This window comes from Patagioenas fasciata, chromosome 3 (assembly GCF_037038585.1).
Source record: "Patagioenas fasciata isolate bPatFas1 chromosome 3, bPatFas1.hap1, whole genome shotgun sequence".
In the NCBI taxonomy this organism is placed as follows: Eukaryota; Metazoa; Chordata; class Aves; order Columbiformes; family Columbidae; genus Patagioenas; species Patagioenas fasciata.
The window spans coordinates 49992777-50015085 of NC_092522.1; the positions used below are offsets into that span (position 1 = coordinate 49992777).

At 44.8% G+C, this 22309-nt stretch overlaps 1 protein-coding gene across 1 annotated transcript; it reads left to right on the top strand.

The window, feature by feature from the left end:
- The first annotated feature begins 1284 nt into the window (after positions 1–1284).
- Positions 1285–7711, top strand: PSMB1 (proteasome 20S subunit beta 1). Its single transcript, XM_065834290.2, has 6 exons — positions 1285–1445; positions 2490–2597; positions 3959–4040; positions 4484–4613; positions 6188–6294; positions 7434–7711. The coding sequence occupies exons 1-6, from the start codon at positions 1345–1347 to the stop codon at positions 7617–7619; spliced, it is 714 nt and encodes a 237-aa protein (XP_065690362.1). The 5' UTR covers positions 1285–1344; the 3' UTR covers positions 7620–7711.
- The last annotated feature ends 14598 nt before the right edge of the window (positions 7712–22309 follow it).

The following is a 22309-nucleotide window of genomic DNA, read 5'->3' on the forward strand; positions in this document are numbered from 1 at the left end:
CCGCTGTCCGCCGCCATCCCGCCCCCGACTCCAACTGCCGCCGCTCGCCCCCGAGACGCGCCGGAACCCCGCGAGGGGGGCGCGGCCGCCACCTCCCCGCCGCGGGAGCTCTTCCCGCTCCCCTTGCCATCCCCCGCGGCTCAGGCCGGCCTAGAGGGCCTCGACCCTGCGGCGGCGCCGGCGGGGAGATGCGGAGCGTCCCCGCCCTCCAGGCCCGGTCCGGCCCACGCCATCGCGGCCCCACTGCGCTGGCACCCGTCGTCCCCCGCTCCTCCCCGGGGCCGCCACATGCACCGCTGGCCGGGAAGAAGGGGAATTGCGGGCAGGGCGCAGACGGTACCTGCCGCTCCCGGCGCCACCCCGCTGCCGCACAGCGCCCGCTGGAGCCGAGCTGCGCCCCGCGCCGCCGGCGCGCCCCATTCGCGTCACTTCCGCCTCACACCTGCACCGCCTTCCCCGCCACCATCTTCAGTGAAGGCGTGGGGAGTGGGGCCGGCCGGTGCTATGTCTCGGCGCCCACGGGGCCACTGTTCCCCAGCGGTGTTACGTGTGGCTCCTGCGCCGGGCCTGGCCACACGGTCATGTGCGGGGAGATTGTTACTCGTTTTTGAGCTGCACAACTCTCCGCCCCGTGCTCGTTGCTGGAGTCGCACAGCCGGCAGTGCCAGCCCTTCACGGTCCCCGCTGCCGCCCGTGCGCGGGTCTCGCGGAGACTGCAGCAACAGCGGCGCTGCCTGGGCAGAGGGACGCGCTCCTCCTCTAGAGGAGCACACGCCTCTCCTGCGCCTCTACCGCGCCCCTTCCCGCTTGTGGCGCCCGGCCCCGCATCCCGTGACCCACCTCGACGGCCTTGGTGCTTCCTGACCCTTACTGGTCACATTGTTTATCGAGAGAATCCCCCTTTTCCCAGAGCTGCAGCCGCTCTGCTCCCTGCCTGCTCAAACACCAGCGGCTCTTCGATCACCTCACCGCAGCCGCTGCCAACCCGCCTGCTTCCATCACCTGGCACTCGGCAGGCGGGGGATGGCACCGCTTGGACCGGGCGAGAACCGGTGCCGCTGCTGCTGCTGCGCGCCGTGCCCGGGGGAACCTGCGCGGACCGGCACCGGCAGAGCCCGCGGCGGCATGCGCACCGCCCGCTGACAGGCGGGCACCGGCCAGCGCCTCTCCCAACGGCCGCGGGCACCCGCGCGCCAGCGCCCCCACCGCCAGCCCGTGCGGAGCGCGATGTCTTCCAGAGCAGACGAGACGAATTCGCCGCCGATCTCCTAGAGCGGTGGATCGCCACTTCCGGCTCCGGTGCCGCCATTTTGCCGTGAGACAGCAGGGAGCGGGTTCGCCGCGATGTTGTCCACCGCTGCTTACGTCGACTTCGGGCCCGAGATGGGTTACGGGCCCGGCGCGCCCGTGCAGAACCGCTTTTCTCCCTACACCTTTAACGGAGGGTGAGGAGTCGCAGGCCGGGGGTGGGACGGGTTGAGACGTCACCTTCCACGGGGAAGCGGGCCCCGAGGAGAGAGGCGGTAGCGCTGAGTCTTTCGTGTTGTATTCTTGCAGACCCCTGGCTGTCTGTGAGGGCTTGTCTCTGTTTGCGGGTACCTCTTTGTAGGGGAAAGGGGGGCAGCAAGAGGAGAGCGGGGGTCGGCCTTCCTCAGGGCTGAGAGTCTCGCGGGACCTTGCAGCTCTTGGGGTATTTTGGCACGTCCCTGTGGCTTTTGGCCATTTCGGCTAGTTCGGGGCTTCCTGAACTTTCACGGGTCAAAATAAGAACCTGCCGTTCCCTGCAGGGTTGCTTATTTAGAGTGGCTCAGGGAACCCGTGTAATGGTCATATTACCAGCTACTAAACCTGTAAGTGAGTTGAAAGCTGTCTTGTCACAACTGTGAAGTCATAACTTCCTCGTGAGTTGGTGACAGAATCTGGCCACGACAGTATTTAGATTTTTTTTTTCTTTTAATAATGCCTAACTACTTTTTAAAGGGCGGCTGTTTGTTACTTAGTGGTAGCACACGTATGGCAATCACAAAGCCAGTTACTTGGAAATAAATAACAAAGGATACCATCAGATTAAAGAAGTGATGATCATTTAAGTATAACAATACCGATGCTTAGTACTTGGTTGGAGTGCTTTTACTTGGAGAGCCAAACTATTTTAGAAGGGTGAGTCTTTCATTATAGCAGGCATCTAAAATCGCTAGTCCATTGAGTCTGGTTCTTGCATTGTAGAGAATCTATGTTTTACCAAGTTTCCATACAGTTTGTAGTCAAAGTAGAGAATCACGTACATATATTCTCTTCAGTGTGTCTAGTATCTTCTTCTTTCAATCTTGAGTCACGTGTAGGGATGTGCATAGTGGGAAACAGCAAGGAATATAAGATGCTTGTCAAAACATGGGTCTGGGTATAGAACTGCTATCTAGTCTGTTCCTCTGTTGCCTAAGAAAATATTTGTGCTAAAAATCATGGTTATATGAATACTCTTCTTTAAGGACTGTGTTGGCCATTGCTGGAGAAGACTTTTCTCTTGTTGCCTCTGACACACGTCTGAGTGAAGGTTATGCAATTCACTGCCGGGACAGTCCAAAATGCTACAAACTGTAAGTCCAGATTTTGTAAGAATTGATTTAGATGAAATTTCTTTTTTTTTTATTGATGAGCATGTCACATGCCTGGAATGATCTATCACTTTCTTTAAGCAGAGTTCTCAGAAAAAAAGGGAAATAACAAAATTGATTTTGGAGTCATGGTGGCTCTTGCTATAATGCAAGATGTGATGTGGTGTTGTAGATACAGCCAGATTTCTTGTTGCGTGCTCTGGATGTTAGCTAATAACAGAATGTTTTTAGCATGATACAAAGCCTAATGTAAGCTAAGTGTTTTCTTGGCTGGATAATCAAAAGAACTTAATTCTGTGATAAGTCATTCTGCTTCATCAGGACACCTGGTGTTGGTACACAAGCGTGCCCACTGCTGCCAGTTGTACTCTGTCTCTGTAGTCAGCCATCTGGCGCTTTGAAGACATGTTTGTTTTAGGAGAGGTAAACCTGTCAGTAGTTCAGTTATTGAACTTTTAATGCTCATTGCATGCTTATCTTGACTTCCCTTAGATAGCATCCCCTTGGTTTAAAAAATACATATCATTTACATTCTTTTGACTGTAGCAGGTGCTCACCTAGTAGGCTGCCATCAGCTACGTAAACATTTTTTTTAATTGATGACACAAGATCGTATGAACTTATGTTTCTCCTCGCTAGCTCCTTATCGTATCTTTAACTCTCTGATACTGTCCAAGTGGAAATTACTGTGGTACAATCTGCACACTCCACATGATGCTTTTCTGTAATTGTAGTGACAGGCTGAGAGAAGATTTCAATTTAAATTGTTTTCTGAATGACTGCTTTGTGTGAGTCTAGAATTGTGTGTGAATGGTTGTAGACTATAGTTTACTAGAATTTAAATTTCAAATGTGTGTACTTGTAGTCGGTGTTCATGAAATGTTTTGAACCTGAGCAAAGAGCCAACCCTCTACAATGCACCTACAGCTGGATACCTTCTGTTGTGCTGACACAGGAACCCACCTACAGAATAAATGTTGCACAACTGTTGTACGGTCTGAACACAGTCCTCTGCCCAAATGGAGTAAAACTGGGCTGAGGAATGGGATGTAACAGGCTCCCCATGGCCAAACAGAGCCTCTAGCAAGACTGAATGGCAATAGCTTGAGTTAGAACTGCATGAGGAAATTAAGAATTTCTTTTAGTCAGTCTTGCTGTGGAAGCTGGTGGATTGCAGACAGACGTCTGTGTGGTCCTGCACTTAATGAGTCCTCTCCAAGATGCAGGTTGCGGTTGCTGAAAATACATTCAGTGTTTTCATCATAATCTACTGTGTAAGAAAGTGGTATAGTTCATACTAAATCTAAAATCGCAACAAAACAACTACTCTTTATGTTTTACAGAACAGAACGAACGGTCATTGGATGCAGTGGTTTCCATGGTGACTGCCTTACTCTCACTAAAATTATAGAAGCAAGATTAAAGGTAGCTAACTGTCTTATTGTATTTAGAAACTTGTATTTGTAACATCACATTTGAGACCAATAATACATTTTAAATACAATTTTTGCTGGTTTTCTTCAAGTGTTTGTATCCTAACTATGGCTGTATTGCTAGTGAAAGATCAGGCAGGGGAAATGGATGCTGTGTTCTTACTAAATGTAAAGCCACAAATTTAAAGAATGGAAGAGCTGGAGAGGATAATGTTAATGAGGTGACATCTATTCTTTGCAAAACTTTGGAGAAGTATTAATTTTTGGCTTGTGACAAGCATTTACTCTTAAGCCAGTGTGTTTTCAGTAATCATGATAGCTAATAATCTTGATTAGTGTCAGATTCTTCTGTGGTGAGGTTAAAGAAATGTAATTCTGATTGAATGTAAAATTTAGTGTTTGACTTTCTTCTCGGACATGTGGTACCATTTGCAGATGTACAAGCATTCCAACAACAAGACCATGACTACTGGGGCTATTGCAGCGATGCTGTCTACAATTCTGTATTCTCGACGTTTCTTTCCTTACTATGTTTACAACATAATTGGCGGACTTGATGAAGAAGGTAAGACTTTAAACAAAAAGGAAAAAACAAGGGGCTAAATTTCTGTAGGTAAATAGCTGTCCTTTTACATCTCAGGTGTACTGATGGAATAACAAAGTTTGTGTTCCTATTCCTAACATCTACCTTTAGGTATTATGGTTCTTACACAGGTAAAATGTATATTATGCATCTGGGTAGTTTCCTAGTTTCCATTCCTAACTTTCTTCCATTTCTGAAGGTCTGAAAGCCTAAAACCGATGTTATAATTATTTCATTACAAGTGAAATCTGCTAACATTGACTGCTTCTCATACTTTACTCTAGACTGGAATACTTTATAACAGCTTTGCTGGAATTCTTGATTGTGTCTTTAAAGGAGATGTTAGTAGTACTGTTACTCCAGCCTATGAGTGTGATAGAGGTTACTAAATATGACAGTTTACTCCAGAGGCAGGTTTTACAAAGAGATTTTTAATTGTTAGCTAGTCTCTAATGAAAATCATGACTTCTACAGGGAAGCTGTAGTTTAACATATAGCCCTTCCAGTGCTCTTGTCCAATAGTTTCATTTGGTTAGGTTGATAAAATACTGTATTCTCTGGCTCTGAGCAGGAGCTCAAAGGTGGTCTTGTTTAGATAATTTCAACTATTCTCCACAGTTTGTTGTTACCACTAATTACACTGCTTTCCCAGTCTTGCAAAGACATGTCTATGATGTGTGGAGCCTTGAAAGGGATTAATGTGCCCGGTGTAATGGTAAATCTCAAATTATGAGGGTGCTGTAGTAGTTGATAAGAATAAGAGTGCAGGTTTGTGTGCCTGGGCTCAATTTGGGTGCAGCAAGATTGATTTGTTCTGATGTAGTGTTACTTTTGGGATCTCTGCTGGCTTTTTGAGGGCTGGTGAGCTACCTGCGCTGTGCTTCCATGTGTCCTGGACACTTTGTTAAATTAGGTACAGCCTGTCTGAACAGAAAGGATGAGTTTGGCCAGGTGCTGCGTTTTGACTAGTGTGTCCTCATCAAATGCTGATGCATCAGAGCTACAGTGCGTCTGCATCTGTGATGCTGGCACAAGCTAATAAGCTTTGTGCAACCTGACCTGACTGCAGAGGGGAGTGCGTAAAAGACCAGAGCATCATCCCTTGTTCCAGGAAAGCAATGCAAAGACATCCAAGCACACTCTGAAGGTAATTCAAGAACCATATTGTTCAAGAATGATGGCTGAACTGCCTATTTTTGCTAGCTTTAGAACCAGCAGAGCTCTTTGTGTGGCACTGTGCTCTAACACATTCTCCTCCTTTAATTATTCTGCATCAGCATTTTTTCCTGTGGTAAGTACTGTAGAAAACATCTGTTAGAGCATGGTTACAGCTTAAATATTGAAAACAACCTTGCATATAGTACCAGGTCACAACCCTAGTGAGCCTGCCGTAGAAAGCATGGTCTGAACATCCTGCAGTATTATTTGGTAAAGGTTTGCTGAATTCTGTGGTACTCCAGAGACTACTTATGGAGAGAGCTGGTGTCTGATGTAAATGCTTATCTGTATTGAGAATCTTTCTGCATTGTGATTACATACTTTTTTTTTTTCTTCAGGGAAGGGAGCAGTGTATAGCTTTGATCCGGTGGGCTCATACCAGAGAGATTCTTTCAAAGCAGCTGGATCAGCAAGTGCCATGCTGCAACCCTTGCTTGATAACCAGGTAAATAGTTGTGTGAGGTTGGGCTTTTTGTTTTTCTTTTTTTAATGATCTCAGTAAACGTTGTGACGTTCAAATTAATGTAGCTTGACTTTTGGGGAATATTACTTTTGCCAGAAATTTTAAATGTATTACAGGTAGGACTGTTAATCTATGTGTTTATAAATTATCTGGCTCTACCTTTTCAGGAGAAATCAAAGTTTTGCTTTAGAATCTGTTCAGGTTTTTAATATGATACAAACAGCAAACTGCCTGTTTAAAATACAGGTAAATGTTTTAATTGGGGAATTATGTTGTTTTGATGTTGTGTTTGTTTGTTTTTTTTTTTCCCCTAGCTGATAGCATAAATATGCCTGTTTTACTCATTATATTCTCCACTATTGGTATTATTTAGTCAGTTGAGCCTGATGTCAACTTTTGTGTTTAAAAAAGCCATAGGCATTCGTAGTTCTTATCAGGTGAGAAGGGAGTAGTGGCTTTTCTCTAAAACAAAACCAAAACAAAACAAAACAACCTCTAAACTTTGACTTAGTTTTGGACTCTATTAACTGCAGAAGAATTGTCATCAGTTGCTTTTTATTGCTTATGAGTTTGAGCCATAGTAAGTGACCCTTCCTGTCCTTTTCCAGTTCTGATGTTTAAGTGGACACTTAAGTTTTTATCACCTAAAATACACTATTTAGTAGGACCAGTTATGTCCTGATAAAAACTGTTATTTTTGAATTCGAGATATGTTTAGGAATATTTGCTTTTAATAAATGATCCTAAGTACGAAGTGACTAGAGAAAAAGCTTGTGTGCAGTTTTGGTAGTGCTACCTCAGTGAGAAATTTCTAAAGAGTGAGATCAATTCAGATCTGCGTGTTCATTGAGATCTCACGTGTGCTGAATGGGTGGGAGGAGTTGTGCTGGCCGTCTGCTGGGTGTGCTTCCAGTCACTTTTGTAAGAGGATCAGCACTTGCAAAATTCTGATCATGCAGCTGTAAACTGTGGAGGAATACTTTTGCCAGCTTTGGTTTCTGAAACAGATCAACCATTTCTTCTAAGTTGCCTAAATCTGCTCATTCTAGTGCAGAGACTGAAACAACTTTTGTGCTAGATGGATCATTCTTCCTTTAAAATGCATTTTCCACTTTTCTTAGATTGGCTTCAAGAACATGCAAAATGTGGAACATTTACCTCTGACCCTGGAGAAGGCTTTGCAGCTGGTTAAAGATGTCTTTATTTCTGCTGCTGAGAGAGACGTGTACACTGGGGATGCGCTTAAGATTTGCATTGTGACAAAAGATGGAATCAAAGAGGAAACTGTCCAATTACGAAAAGACTAATTCAGTTCACTTATAAACATGTAATCTGTGATGTACAATTTATCTGTATTATGAAGACTTTTGTCCTATTAAATTTTTTCAAGAAGTTCAAATACTTTAGTCCTGAGTATTTTCAACCTTGTTAGAAGTGCCAGTGTTTTTTGGAAACCAGAGTGGTTCATGGTAAGGAAGCGGCTAAAAGTTACAAGTCAGTTTCATTCATTTCATCTTAATCTGTTGATCAATCTAATTACAATGTCAGTTTAATCCACTTTTTGCAATCCCTTATGCTACAATGTGGAGGAGTTTAAACTTACTAAAATTTAGGTTCATAGACTTTTCTGATCACAATTTCAGTTTAGCCTTGGTTTAGTGAGAAAAGCATTTGTTGTGTTTGTGCTGCCTTCTCTGCACTTCACAGCTTGCTTTTTCCTGTCTTCTCCTTTATCTCTCCGACATGCTATCCTGGCATTTGACCTCTCTGTACTTATTTAGAGAGACTATAAATATGAGTCACCTGAAACCAATTTCTTTGTGTAAGAGGGAAAAATGTTAAATGGGATCTTCCAAAGTTAAGTCCTGGACTCTGCATCTGGGTTCACCTCTATGTGTTTCTATTCGGTTAATGGCAAAAATCTGAAGCATCATCCTTTTCTTACTGCTGATGGAAAATAACTTAATATGCAGATTTCTGAATGCCTGTTAATGTCCAAGGGCTTTGATAGCCCTACTGCTGCTTTGGATTCTTGGGAAACTGCATGAAGTGTAGACTGATGTGCTGTATAGCACTCCTGGAAACTGGCTTGAGTACTAGGACCTTCAGAAAAGCAGAGCTACATCATCAAGGGCAAAATAATTTCTTGCCCAGGAATCTTTTACAGTCTGTAGCTATTTAGAAAAGTACACGTAAAATATCTCGTTGCTTGATGTGGCACACTTCTTTTTTGAACAAACAGTTTTGCTGATGCAGTTGACTATACAGTAACCTTCTTTCCTGTTTGGACGTGGCTGACTGCCTCCTGTGCAGCATTTGAGGTGCTGTATGTTTTCCCTCGCTCTGGCTCGTCTTCACCAGTGGTGGTGGTCTCAGGCTTTCTGGCCTGTTGGAGTAGCCGGTAGTGTTTTTGAAATTCGGTAGTCAAAAGCTGGTGCATGTGAACTGATGGTGGCTCCAACAGGTGCCAGTTCCCGAAGTGTCCCCTGGGTGCCACTGTTGGGCAGAGTAAGGAGGGAACTGCATAGCTGGGCAGTAAGGAAAGAGCCCAGCGTCCCGGTCTGAATGACACTTGACACACCTGTCAGCACTTCCAGATGGGTTCAGGTTACTTAATGCGATGTTTAACATTATTTGCAAAAGTCATATGAAGTGGACAAGGTTTTTATGAATGACTGTGTAGCTGTTCGCTGTTTTGTACTGATCAAACCACACACGATGCAATCATTCTAAGAACAGAAAGCTTATCTATATTTGAAGTACAAATCAGCAATAGCAAATTAAATTCAGGCTCTATTACTTCTATAAGATTCAATTAAAGCACTTTAAGCGCGGCTATCTGAGACCAGATTTATGTTCAATTGCTCGAGTGTTTTGCAACAGATTTTTACAGCTTTAGGCAAAGTTGGTGAAGTCTTGTGAAACTGAATAGTATTTAAACTGCAAAGAAAAGCAGCTGAGGGTAACAAGTTGACATGCCTGTGCTTGAGAAAGGTTTGTTTGCAGTATGCAAGATCTCCACAGTGAAGGGAAGGGCAAGTAACAAAGGGAACTATAATTTGTACCTGAATGAATTTAACGCTCTTGCAGGATGCCACATGTGTAGAAGAGTTACACTGATACAATTAAAAAAAAATTGGATGCTTTTATATGTAAGGGTAAATTTTACATCCAAAATAAATGCACTGATTAAATTTAAAAAAAAATTGGATGCAAACTGCAAACAGATTTTAGGAATTACTTTTTTTAGTTTGAGGTGTCTAGGCCTGTCCTTACGTTGTTTTAGTAGACATAAGAGGTGAGTGTTTAGGCCTCATTTGCAGTCTCAGGAGAGATACAACAGCAGGTACCAGTGATGCAAGTGTTCTGCCGCCAAGCGCAAGTGCTATCCTGTTGGAGCACTTGTGCAGGCGACGTGGCTGTTTTGTATCCTTTTGAGCTTTCTGTGTCCCTGCAGAGTACATCTGGCTGAAGAAACAGGAGGGGATGAAAGCTTTTTCACAGGGCCACTGGGCTGAAAATACCAAATTTCTTTTACAGGAGGTAGCACTACATTCACTCCCTCTGTAGATGGGTTTGGAACCAGTGATGTGGGAAGGTTTGTTTCCCAATTTGTTTTTAACTTCCCTGTTATGCCCTTCCCTGATGTCATCACTGCTGATGCTCAGAGTCAGGTGCTGCAGGAGAGACACAAGATGTGTGAACATGAAAATGTTCATGGGCTGCTCAGCTAGGTGTTGCTTGCTTGCTCATTAGTATTAAAACACATTCAAAAATTACAGTTGTCAGATATGTCTTACAGATAAAAGGCACCATGAGATGGGCTTTTTTGTTTGTTTTTAATCCACCAAGTTACTCAGCTTTGTGAAGATCATTGTCAGCTAGGGCTGGAAGGTAGCAATGCCCTGGCTGTCTCCAACCCTCCTTAGTTCTGTGCCTGTACTTCCTCTGTGTAAATCAGGTCAGTAGTCATCTCATACCATGCCTACAATTTAAATTAATGAAGCACTTTGAGCACTATCTAGTTACAGAACTGTCTAGGCAAGTGGACTATAGCAGTACAGCTTGGCAAAACAAATGCAACAATAAATACCACTTTGGGTTGCTAGAAGCTGAAGTTGGGGTTTGGCAGATCTACTTGGCCTGGGATTAGATGTCTTTAATACAATTTTATGTCAGAGAAAGGAGGGAGAGGGAAGATTTTAATCTTGCAATACTTGTTCTTAATATGAAACACGTTATGTGTGTCTTTCAAAAGAGAGCTGTACTGCAGGATTTGACTGAGCTTGGAGGGAGCACTTCTAAGTTGCCGGTGATGGGGTGTATAACAAGCTCAGTAGCATCAGCAGCCAGCTCGATGTCACCTGCAGCGATACTAAGGGCCCCCATAAGATGGCAATAGTTAGTTGCCAGCACAGGCTTTAACAGTTACACACGGTGTGAGTAAAAATAGCCATACATACTTTACTGGTTTTCCTCTACAATGTGCTTTGTGGTACTGTTTATTGAGGAGATGGGAGGCTTTATTTTGATCTCAGCCAAATGGCAGAATTGGCCTTAAAAACTAGGTTGGTAGTAAAGTAGACCTAACTTTATTTTTGGATGGATTTTCGGCAATATCGACCTTAAAAATAGGATTGTAGTAAAGCAGACCTAGCTTTATTTTTGGACGTGTTTTCAGCAATATTATTTGTGCATCAAATCTATTTTGAGAGCAGGGGAGTGAGCTTGTTACTATGGAAAGCGAAAGTGCATGATGGGACAAATATGTTGCATGTTTACTTTTCAAAGTTTAGTTCACTATATCGCTCAAGGATAAGTTTAATTTTCCTTTAACTAAAACCAAGACTTTTGTAAGGTTGAATCATAAAATGTTTTATAAATCAAATACTGAACTTTCTCACTCTAGGATGACATTTTTGCTTTTACAGTGAGATATGCCTGTAATGCTACATATACCTCAGTGTGCTGGGAGGCAGGAACAGGCTGCTTCTGTTTTATTGCCATTTCCCAGAGAAAACCATTTAAATGGAAATTATAAAACACTATTTTAAGTACAGCAGTTTGAAGTGGTCTTACTGCAACAACATACTCCTTTGCATTATTGATTTACTTAGGGAGCAAAGTTGTAATTTCCCACATTTGAAAAACTCTTTTTTGATACCCTAGAATCATCTGTCCTGGAAACTAGGGGAGAGCTGCCTTGGTGAGTCATCTCAATTGAGTGATTCACAATTCTACAAACCTAAACTTGGGGAGAAGTGGCAGGAGCAAGTGGGGAATGATTAAAGCAACATCCATGAGAATCTGAGCAAAATAAAGTAGTCCTGTTTCTCCCCAGTCTAGTAGAAGATAGTTTTAGGATCATAAAATAATTGCTACCTCGTTCAAGGTTCCTGATCTGGAGTCAGGAAACAACTTTTGAGTAGAAGGGATTTATTTGGAAATGACAGCTTTCAAATCCCTCTTTCTCTTTCTTTTAGCCTTTGCTTTTGTTTAGTATGAATGTCCTATGCTTTTAGGCCATTTGGGGCAGTGGTAAAGCAAACACATAGTAAACCAGGCACATGGGCCTGAAGTTGACTGAGATCTGCCTTCTCAATCCAAATTCCTTTTGATAAGGGGTTTTGTCTGTGTGAGTGCAGCAGAGTGAGACAAGCCTTATATTCTTTCAACTCTAATATGTAGTTAGTTTGATCGTATGGACCATTTTATGTGTACTTCCTTTTCTAAGCAATTTCAACAAAGTATTTGTAATTACAAAACCATGGTTTAGCAGAAAAAACTAACAAACAAATCCTCAGTATCTTTCCTGTTAGACTGTTCTTGGCCATTTTCCTAACAGTTGCTGGCGAAGTTCAACTTCACTGTTCATTTCAGAGGTTCAAGTGGGGCTTGTTTTATTGTAGTATTGTAGATACTTCACAGTTGGGGTAAGGTGCTTTTAGCTTACCTGAGACCTGGCTTATCTGAAATTTAGATATTTCTGTTGCTTGGCTTTCTCCAGCCACACAAGTTTGGTGGTCTCTTTGGTGGTTCTGCAGGAAGTCACTGATGTGCTCATTCACCTAAGTGCCCGATCCACTAAGGTGGCTTAGCTGGACAGGAGTACAACCCCACTGGACCAGTGCTCTGTTTAACCAGGCATTGTGAAAACCAGCCATAATCAGCTTGGCAGTCAGGCCTGGTGGGTGATCAAGCTGTTCATTGGTCTCTCAGCACTGTGCTCTCATACTGGAGACCTTGGGTGCTCAGCTGGGTGCCTCTTTTCTTCTCCACAACCAACCTGGGCTGCTGATGGAGCCATACTGGCTGGGGGGTCCTGAGAGGCAAGGGATGCTGTAGAGTGACTTGGGGGTCTGTGCCCTACCAGGAGCCCGTCCTCAAATGTCCCAGTAAGAAAACGTACATATTTCCCTTTGTAGCTTGTTAATGCAGCCTTTGCAAAGAACCTCATGCATGGAGATGCCAGAAAGTTATAAGGCCTGATGAGGCAAAAAGAAAAAAAAAAAAAGAAAAAAAGGAAGAAGGGAGAGGCTTTTTTTCAGGTTTTATATTACCAAAGATTTTGGAGAAAGCTGCATTCCGGTGTCACTGCCTTGTGCTTGATCTGAACTTTTCTTGACATGTACCCTTGAATGCAGAACTTTTAACACAATCTCCATTAAGTCTCACAGCAAACAAACATTTTGGTGCGGCTGGTATTTGTTTGCTAGTTGCAGACAAGTCTATCTCATTAGAACTGCATTTACAACTTTTGCCAAGCGTTTTGAAACTGGTTGACATGTGCAACAGCTGCTTGAGCTGGAATGGCATTCCATTCCCCGCCTCCATCTTATTAGCACAGAGGATGGCTTGATTAATGACAATTAGATGGGATTTTTAAAAATGAAAGATAATTTGTCTTTGGAAGAGCTGTGCAGTGTGTTTTCATTCTCTCATTTAAGCTAAGCCACAAAGTCTGGGTTTTTATGGCTTTTCACGAAAGCCAAGACAAGTGCTCATCCTGAGCTAACCCACAAAATCTGAAGTAAAAACATTTTAAAGGGTAATGCAAAGTGTTTTCAGCTGGTACTTAGTGGGGCTTTTACATTAAACCGGTCTTTAAAAAACCACCAACAACCAAGAAAATTTCAATGGTGACACTTCAGAATTTTCTCATACAACACTGACATAAGGATTGCTGTCCAAACTCCATGGCATGTTAAGTGATGCTGAACAAGATTCACAGAAGCTCCTGTGAAGACCACTATGATACGTGACTCAGCTTGGGCTACACATTTGTTAGACTGGTGTACGATAGAGTTTATCTTCACTTCTTAACCCTCTGAAGATGTCACCTGGGCAGCCAGTGTCTCCTGGCCGGCTGTCTAGGTTCAGTCAGAGCACACACTTGGTCACAGGCAAAAGCATTTCTGCAGGAAAACAAGGACCTATTTTTCCCCTCATTTCTCCAGGCCTTCAGTGCAGAGCTGTTGAGCTTACAGCCTTGAATATACAGGCTCTTCATTCAGTGCAGTCTATTACATCTAAACCATCAAATGTATTTTGTTTGGCTCCACAGCCTTTAAAGTCAGGGTTGCAGTGCCCTTCGCTTCTGTTAAGCTGATCCTCTATCAAAGGGACACTCTCCGTCAAACTCAGGGAAGCACCAAACATCCAAGATGCTCTTCTGTGAGCAGCTCAGTAGTCACAGTGGCCAAAGCAGCATCTATGTGCAGGCACCCACATGCCTAATTTAACCCATGAAACTCCTGCACAAACATTTAAGAGAGGTTTATGACAGTTTAGTTTAAGCCCAGTGTTGGCAGAAAAGCTGCACTCATTTTCACTCTCTGCACAAACCTGTACTTCTGAGCTCCAGTTCATCCTCCAAGATAAATTTAACTATGGTGCTAGAAGTCACCATTGCAGTTAAAATTTTTAAAAAAGGACAGCGAATCAATCTCTTGAAATAAGTGAGGTCCTTTTGCCTAGTTGCCTCAGGTTAAAGCAAAATAAAAATTAGACTTGTCATAAAAGAATGCACTTGCAGTGGTTTAACTAAAATTTGGCCCCCGCAGATATAGGTTTTTTTCATAAACGGTTTCCATTCAAAGCCAAAATGGATTTCGGAACTACTCCAAGTACTTAGTTTCTATTACAGCCTACACATATCTGCCCTTTCCTCACACCATTTCCTTCTCATACTCTTCCTAACAAAAAGAACATCGAGGCTAAGCTATCCAACAGAGAGTAGTAAATGGTCCTTGAGTGTTTGGTTTGTGATCCCAAAAGTAGTCTTGACTCTGAACTGGAGGCCAAAAGCCACCTATTCATTGATTTTAAGTGAATTGTTCCAGTTAGTCTCACTAGATAGGAGGCAAAGTGGTGTGATAACACTGATGCCTCATCTTAGAAGCTGTGGGCTGAGTTCACAAGAGACACAGTTTCCCGTCAACCTCTGCATCCACATCCCAACTCACAATCAGGCACTTGGTCAGCCAGTATGGGTCTAGCCACAGTATTGGACTACAGGATTGCTGCCTTGTAAGCATTGACTGGAAGTTTTAATGAGTCAACCCAATTAGGTGGCTTGACAGACCATCACAACAGTGACGCAACCATGCTCAAACCCCATTACAGAAGCAGCAGAATTTCAAAGAACCGTTTTAAAAGAAAAGTCACAGAATAGCTCGCACACAGCCCTGCAAACAACAACATCACCCACAGGCTGTGTGGAGTGAGGGGAAGGGCTGTAAGAGTAAAGGCGGAAACAAGACGAGTCAAAAGAATTAATCCAAATACTGATTTTCCCCTTCTAACACTCAGCATGGGCGCAGCTTGGGTTTCAGGTACAATCTATGGAGTATAACTGCTTCACATAACTCACACTGTAGTGGTCTGACAGCGCCTACAGAGAGTTATAACATGGCCTTTGCAAAAAATACGTGCGTACAAAATCACTTGTGGAAGGCAGTGCATTATATTGTCCTGCAGGTACTGGCTGATGCACAGGGCTGTACTCACTGGTCCACCTGCACAGCATTTCCTACCTGAAAGCCAGAGGAAGTTTTTATCACCCCACACCCTGACTTCAGAGGATCAATGGATCTGGATTTTGGAATTTTCTCTCCTCTTCATCTTCCTGTCAGGAACCATTCATACCTCATCTGCTGTCGCTCCTCGTTTGAGCCAGGAGGCTGGCCATCCCCATGGCTTGCTACAGGCAAGCTCTGTGAATGCTTAGCCACAAGCCACTTGTTTTCAGCAGGTCGAGCCCAGCACCTTAAATGCCACCAAGCCACAAGTCAGCTAGTGGAGCATTTGGGTGACACTCCCAGGACAAAATTCACTTTGCAGAGTGTGTATGGAGTGATTCTCAGCAGTTATAGTCCTCTCCTGTTGACCAAAAGAGAGGACAAAGAGAAAGTCCAGCAGGCTTGGCAAGGTCCCGCTTCTCAAACCAGAGAGGATTTTACAAAGCCCTTTTCCTTTCAAAATTAGCCTCTGTTCCTCATTTTTAAGTATGTATCAAGGAGGTTCTAAGACTAACAAACAGTAATGAAAATCGCTGACTGCTGATACCACTGTGGCTTGCCAGTGTTATTTTCCCTAAATTAAAGACCCATAGACACACCCTCCTTGAACCGCATGACAGGTGCATCAGAGAAGGAACTCACAAGACCTGAGCTGATACTGAGAGGAACATTTGTTCTTTTTACTCAAGAGAGTGAAGGAGACCCCTATGGTGCTGCCATAGTACACCGAGAGAGATGCAGGCAGCAGGGGCTCGCGTGGCTGTGTGGAACATCTGCTCTGCCTTACAGATGCTGTTCAAGTCTCTCTTCCCAGCCTACTGCTAGTCATTATTCAAAGAAGTATTACACAGACACACATCCTTTGCCATCAGCTCCGACTGAGCCCCATCCCAGTAAGCTGTTGGTGGGAAGAATCCACTGAGGACTGGGAGGCACCACGCTGTGGTTTCAGTCTCCGATCCAGTAATGGTAACACAGCTGGAGCTGCAACATGGGCCACCACAGGCTGCAAACTCAGTTTCCCTCCCTGCCTGCTTTTCATGTTAATCTAAATCATTTGACAGCATGTGAAGCTGCCAGCTCTGACAGCCTTTTAGGAAGATCCAACAGACTACAACATGTCAGTGGGAGTTTACCTTAACAAGTCCACACCGAGCTACCTCAACCCTTGCAAGCAAAGAACAACACTTCTGGAGGAGAACAGATGAACTCTGTAGTGCTACAAACATGCCCGTATTTGTTTCTGTGGGGTAAAATATCCTGTCAAGCAACAAGTCATTAACACATAGCTAGCTAAGTTTTCAATAAACTCGTGCCCAACTACTGTGGTATTAAATGACAACCTAGTGCCTAGCAGCATCAGTGAAATCAAAGGTTGATCCGCTCGTAATCACTACACAGTCGTATCTCTGGAAGCTCTGACATGCACAGCGACACGTGATACACTTTAGGAAAAGGGGAGATAAGGCAGGGCAATGTGGTACAGAGCAGAAAAGCTGATCTGCAGACAGCACTGTAGGTGCAAGGCATATAATGGGTTGTCAGGGTGGGAGATACATGCCTCAGAGCTGCCCGTATAGCCCTTATCCCAGCTCCAGCGAAAGGGATGCACATTGAGAGTGTGCTTGTGGCGCATGTGCAGCAGAGACACCAGTGAAGAGCTGCCATCATGTTGTGTGCGTTGCCCACCATGTCCCCGACTGCTTCCAAGGGGCATGAGCTCAGTGGAGAGAAGACAGCTGAGCGTGGTGAAACAACAGCCTCGTTTTCCACACTCCATCCAGAGCATTAGAGCCAGTAGTAGATCAGACATCTGTAGACATATGTCAGAGGTTAAAGAAAAGCTGAACTGCTGTCAACAGCAAAGGGAGCCTACAACTGTGTGACAAAATGTGGATGCAGGTCTGCAGCATGTGTCTCTCACAGAGCACCCTAGCACCTTTCTGCTGACAGCGTCTTTGCACCACCACTCAGAAATCATGAAATCCAGCCAAAACAAGATGCAAAAGCAAGATCCAAGAAAACATTACAAGTAATTTACAAGGCCGTTAACTGTAAGATGAATGTCTTGGATGCAATGACTGCATGGTTAGGCCAGTCAGTGAAACTCAGAGCAGCAGATAGCATTGCCATGTAGGAGTGGGGCAAGTGCTGCAGTTTACAAGGCTGGCAACAGCTTTGGTCCCTACGTCCATCAGTCAACTGCCTGAAATACGAACTTGAGACAACACAGAGGCACAGCACAAGGCTCCAAGACCTTTCTGCCCACAGCCTCTTCCTTCCCAGTTACTCAGGCACCTGTGCAATAGTGTGTCATGACACGTCAAAACGCAGCATCTCAGCTCCATGCTTGACACGCATCTTCCCTCTGCCCCCCAAACCCACCCGAATTTGTCACAAGGGCTCAAGAGGGAGCAAGGCTGGCTCTCCTCTGCAGACCCCCTCACAATAGATGATGGCCCTATTTGTGTGCAAAGAAGAGGGGCTGCCGCCCGGCTGCAACCCTCGCATCTGTAAGGGCTGCTGGAGACAAGCCGCACAGATAGGCAGAAATCAATAAGCTGGCGGATCAGAGGGCCCGGCGGAGGAGCCGCTCCCTGCACACGCACAGGGGCCGAACATCTGTCAGGCAAACAAAAAGCAACCCAAGCGGAACAAAAGAGAGGATTATTTTCACTCAAGTTCTTCTTCAGTCTCAGCAGGCAACGTTCAAGCCGTCCTCGTATTCAGACACTGAGGCCTTATGGAGTACGGGCTGTCCGGGAAATGCCAAACGCTGTTACCAGAAGACAAAAGAGTGGGGGAAAAGAAAAAAAAAAAGTAGATATGGAAAATTCAGACTGTCTTGTTGAGTACGATCAAGCAGGGGGAAGGTGGAGGGGGGCACCGATAAGGGGACGAAGGACAGGGAAGGGAGGAGGACAGCGTGACAACGTGATGAAGAGTTGATGACAAATCTCCACAACAGAACTCAAAACACCAAAACCGATAACATCAGATATCCCACAGAAGCACAAAATACTGGTGCACAGCTTTGGATTCACAAGCACTGAGGATCCCTTGGTCGTGTGGAAGAGTAGAGTCACTGCAGACCTTTCGCTTACTCAGGCAAATACTGGGGAGCTGGCAGAGCTGGCCCCCGCACCCCAACACCCTCCTCACCTGGAGGGGTCCCAGCTTCCCCCGTGAGCCCCTGGCACTTCTGGGGCAGTGAAGGATTTAGGATAAGCTCAGGAACAAGCTGCCATGCCTCCCTTGTGCTCAGTTAGACAGCAGACACGGTTACTTTGCAGCTTGGTTTCTCCAGCACAGCTGTCTCTTCTAATCAGCATGAAATTTCTACATGCTAGAAATATGTGAAAAAAAGTGAATTAATGATGAAACAGATTAAGAAAGATCAAGTTTGGGCTTAAAAGGACAGAAACCTTCATCCTTTCTGAAAGAGAAGACTTTCATTCTCCAAATCATTTGAGAACTCCCTGTGTTGCATTCACATGCCACTGCTCTGTGCCTTTATGCCACTGTTGACGTGGTGCATTTTCAAACTTACGTTTTATTAGGGAAAAAAACCCTCTAGGTTTTGGGTTTTCGTAACAGTTTCACAGTATGTAAGCTACCTTGATTGCCAAAAGCAGGAGCTGTTCTGGATAAAGGTGAACTTGCTTAAAGATTCGCACTCTGACCTTGCAGCTCTGTGCCCGTGGATTCACGCACCCACCAAATATTAGCCCACAACATCCTGCAAAATAGATGTAGGTCTCAGCCCTGAAAGGGGCTTGCCATAGAAGACGTGGGGTCTTAATGGCATTATAGGGGGTATTACAGAGGTATTTTGAGCCAGCTTCATTTTATTACATTGTATTGGGGAGAAAGAGATATGAACTGGAAGAGGTTGTGACTTAGGGAAAACAGCAACACGCGTTAAAAGAAATCCCAAAGTAATGAATGAGAAAAAAGATGAAAAACAAAACCAAACAACAAAACCACACATACATGGCTGCTGCCTTATCTTAGTAGCTCCCACCTTTGCCTAATTTACAGCGTCAGATGCAGCTGGCTTGGCTGCCTCAGTGAGAGCTCCAGAATGACCCTCAAAAAGAGTAACCCCAGTTTTTTGTTTTGCTTGAGAGAAAAAACGAGAGGGAAGGACTGCCTTTCCCCATCCCTGGGAAGGGCCTGGGGTCTCAGTCCTAGTTGGCCACAAGGAGCTTCCTGCACCTCCTGAACTCAGCCTCTACACATCAGGGAGGAGTAAATAAGGCTTTCAAGAGACTTACACCACCTGTGTATTTTGCTCACATGTACCACCCACCTGAGAGGAACCAGAGGCAGCAGACAAGGGGCTCTGTCAGCAGCCAGGGACAGGCAGAGCAGCCTGGTGCCAGCAGCATGTTCCTCCATCACATTCCTCCATAAACGAAGGCATCTGCCATAGACAGGACAAATCTTTTTCCCAGGAGCTTTGCTCAGGTGGACCATGAGCATTTCATAGCTTGTGTGCAGGACAGTAACTTCCACCAGCCACTGCAGATGCTGCAGACCTAGGAACCTTCACCACACACAACCCTGGAGACTCCCCAGCATTTGTGGAGAAGACAGACAGAGGTTCAAGCCACTAAAGACACAGTCTGCATGCTACATCATGGGTCTGTGCATGGAGAGCACATCCAGCCCTCTGCACATGTCCTGTACAGATCATGCACATGTACCCAGACTGTCTGTCCAAATACTGGAAAGGCTCACGAAGCCAGAAAGATCAAACTATCTTCCTAAAACAAAGTAACTCATACACCAGCCTTTGACATATCCTTATCCAAGCTGCACCAGTCTCAAGCTGCCACCTCTTCTGCAGGGCTATGGGGAGTCTGGCCCAGCTTCCCCCAGGAAGAGACCCAAACTCGGGAGCAGGGTCTGCATCCCACTGCTGCTCTTTACCTGCCTGGGTTTCCGCTGACTTCCCTTGCTCAGCGGTTGCTCAGCTCACCGGCAGCCTCTCCTGAATGCCTCCCCTCTGCCCGGGCTGCAGTGGTTGGTAAGAAGTATTCCTAACCATCTGCTTGGTCATGTCTCAGGAATTTCAGGGGTCCCCTATTTACCTTTTGCAAGCAGTTCTCATATAAACCGTCAATAGCAATTCAATACGTTCTTATCTCATGGTTAGGATATTACTAATATTTGTCCATAGTCAAGGTTTTTCCTTCAAACCAAAGCACTCAAGTTTCTTTTGCCTTTTTTTTTTTTTTTGTTATTTTTTGCAAGCTTTGAGCCATATGCAAGTGCTGTCCTAAGCCATCCCAGCAAATACTTCTGTAAAGCTGGGCTTTAGTGGGAAGGTGTTCAAATGTGGGGTTTGATGATATGTTGATAAATAATTAAAAAATACAAAGCTGCTCATTTACAGGAGAGAAAACTGTTTTTATGAGGATACTGTTCCTCATACAAAAGCTTTATGGTAAGAGAACAGTATACTAAATTCACAGTATCACAGTATGTTTGGGATTGGAAGGGACCTCAAAAGATCATCTAGTCCAATCCCCCTGCAGGAGCAGGAAGGCCTAGGTGAGGTCGCACAGGAACATATCCAGGCGGGTTTTGAATGTCTCCAAAGAAGGAGACTCCACAATCCCCTGGGCAGCCTGTTCCAGTGCTCTGTTACCCTCACTGAGAAGAAGTTCTTTCTCAAATTTAAGTGGAACCTCTTGTGTTCCAGCTTGATCCCATTACCCCTTGTCCTATCATTGTTTGCCACCGAGACCGAGAAGAGCCTGGCTCCATCCTCGTGGCACTCACCCTTTATATATTTATAAACATTAATAAGGTCACCCCTCAGTCTCCTCTTCTCCAAACTAAAGAGACCCAGCTCCCTCAGCCTTTCTTCATAAGGGAGATGCTCCACTCCCTTAATCATCTTTGTTGCCCTACACTGGACTCTCTCCAGCAGTTCCCTGTCCTTCTTGAACTGAGGGGCCCAGAACTGGACACAATATTCCAGATGGGGTCTCACCAGAGCGGAGTAGAGGGGAAGGAGGACCTCTCTCAATCTACTGACCACCCCACTTGTAATACACCTGAGGATGCCATTGGCCTTCCTGGCCACAAGGGCACAGTGCTGGCTCATGGTCATCCTGCTGTCCACCAGGACTACAAAACAATAAAACAGAGAAGGTTTTGTCCTTTACTTCCTAACACAGAAATCTGCAGTTGATTCTCCATACGCAATGACTCCTCCAAAAGCTGGGTAAGGACAAGAGAAAAATACAAGAAAGGAAGGCAGTAAAAGTAATGCATATATGTATATCCTCTGTGTGACATTTTGCAACTTTGCCTTTTGAAACTAAGCATGTCTGATGTGTTTAATTTTGTCCTTGTCTACCAGCAATGAAAGGGAATCTGTCTCATCAATAGGATCTTTTTTTTTTTTTTTCAGAGGTTTTGAGTTAATCTGGCTATGAGAAGCTCTTGGATTAGGAGTACTTGGAGGGCTCTTTTTTGAGCGCAAAGTCCGACATGACTGGTTACTTAGAAGAGCAGACTTTGGGGTTACTTTGATGTTTTTGAGATTGCTCCACAGGGGAAGGATAGACCTAGAAGACACAAGCCAGGGACAGGGAGCCTGGCCAACAGAAGGCACTGGTCACCTGAGAGTGGAGACTGGCAGATACGTGCTCCAAGAGCAAACCTGGCCCGTCATTCTGGTTCCCCATTTCCTCTGGAGCAATAGAGCACCCTGGTGTTTCCTGCAGCCTGTTTCAATCCTTCTCAAAGTGCTTTTAACTCAAAGTGCTTTTGCATCAGAGAGGCAACACCAACATGCAACTTTAGTACAGCTTTGCAAGCTACTTGACACGGTCCATTAGACTGTAGCTTGGGAGCTCCTGCTCCAAGTGTCTAAAAGAGAGACAGGATTAAACAGCAACTCTCAAACAGGTAGCTGTGACACGTGCCATCACAGTAAATTAATGTTGGCCACAGTTTTG

Coding starts and splice junctions, on each gene's coding strand:
- PSMB1 (XM_065834290.2), top strand. CDS start 1,345: ATGTTGTCCACCGCTGCTTACGTCGACTTCGGGCCCGAGATGGGTTAC. Junction 2,598..3,958: donor AGTCCAAAATGCTACAAACT/GTAAGTCCAGAT, acceptor TATGTTTTACAG/AACAGAACGAACGGTCATTG. Junction 4,614..6,187: donor TGGCGGACTTGATGAAGAAG/GTAAGACTTTAA, acceptor TTTTTTCTTCAG/GGAAGGGAGCAGTGTATAGC.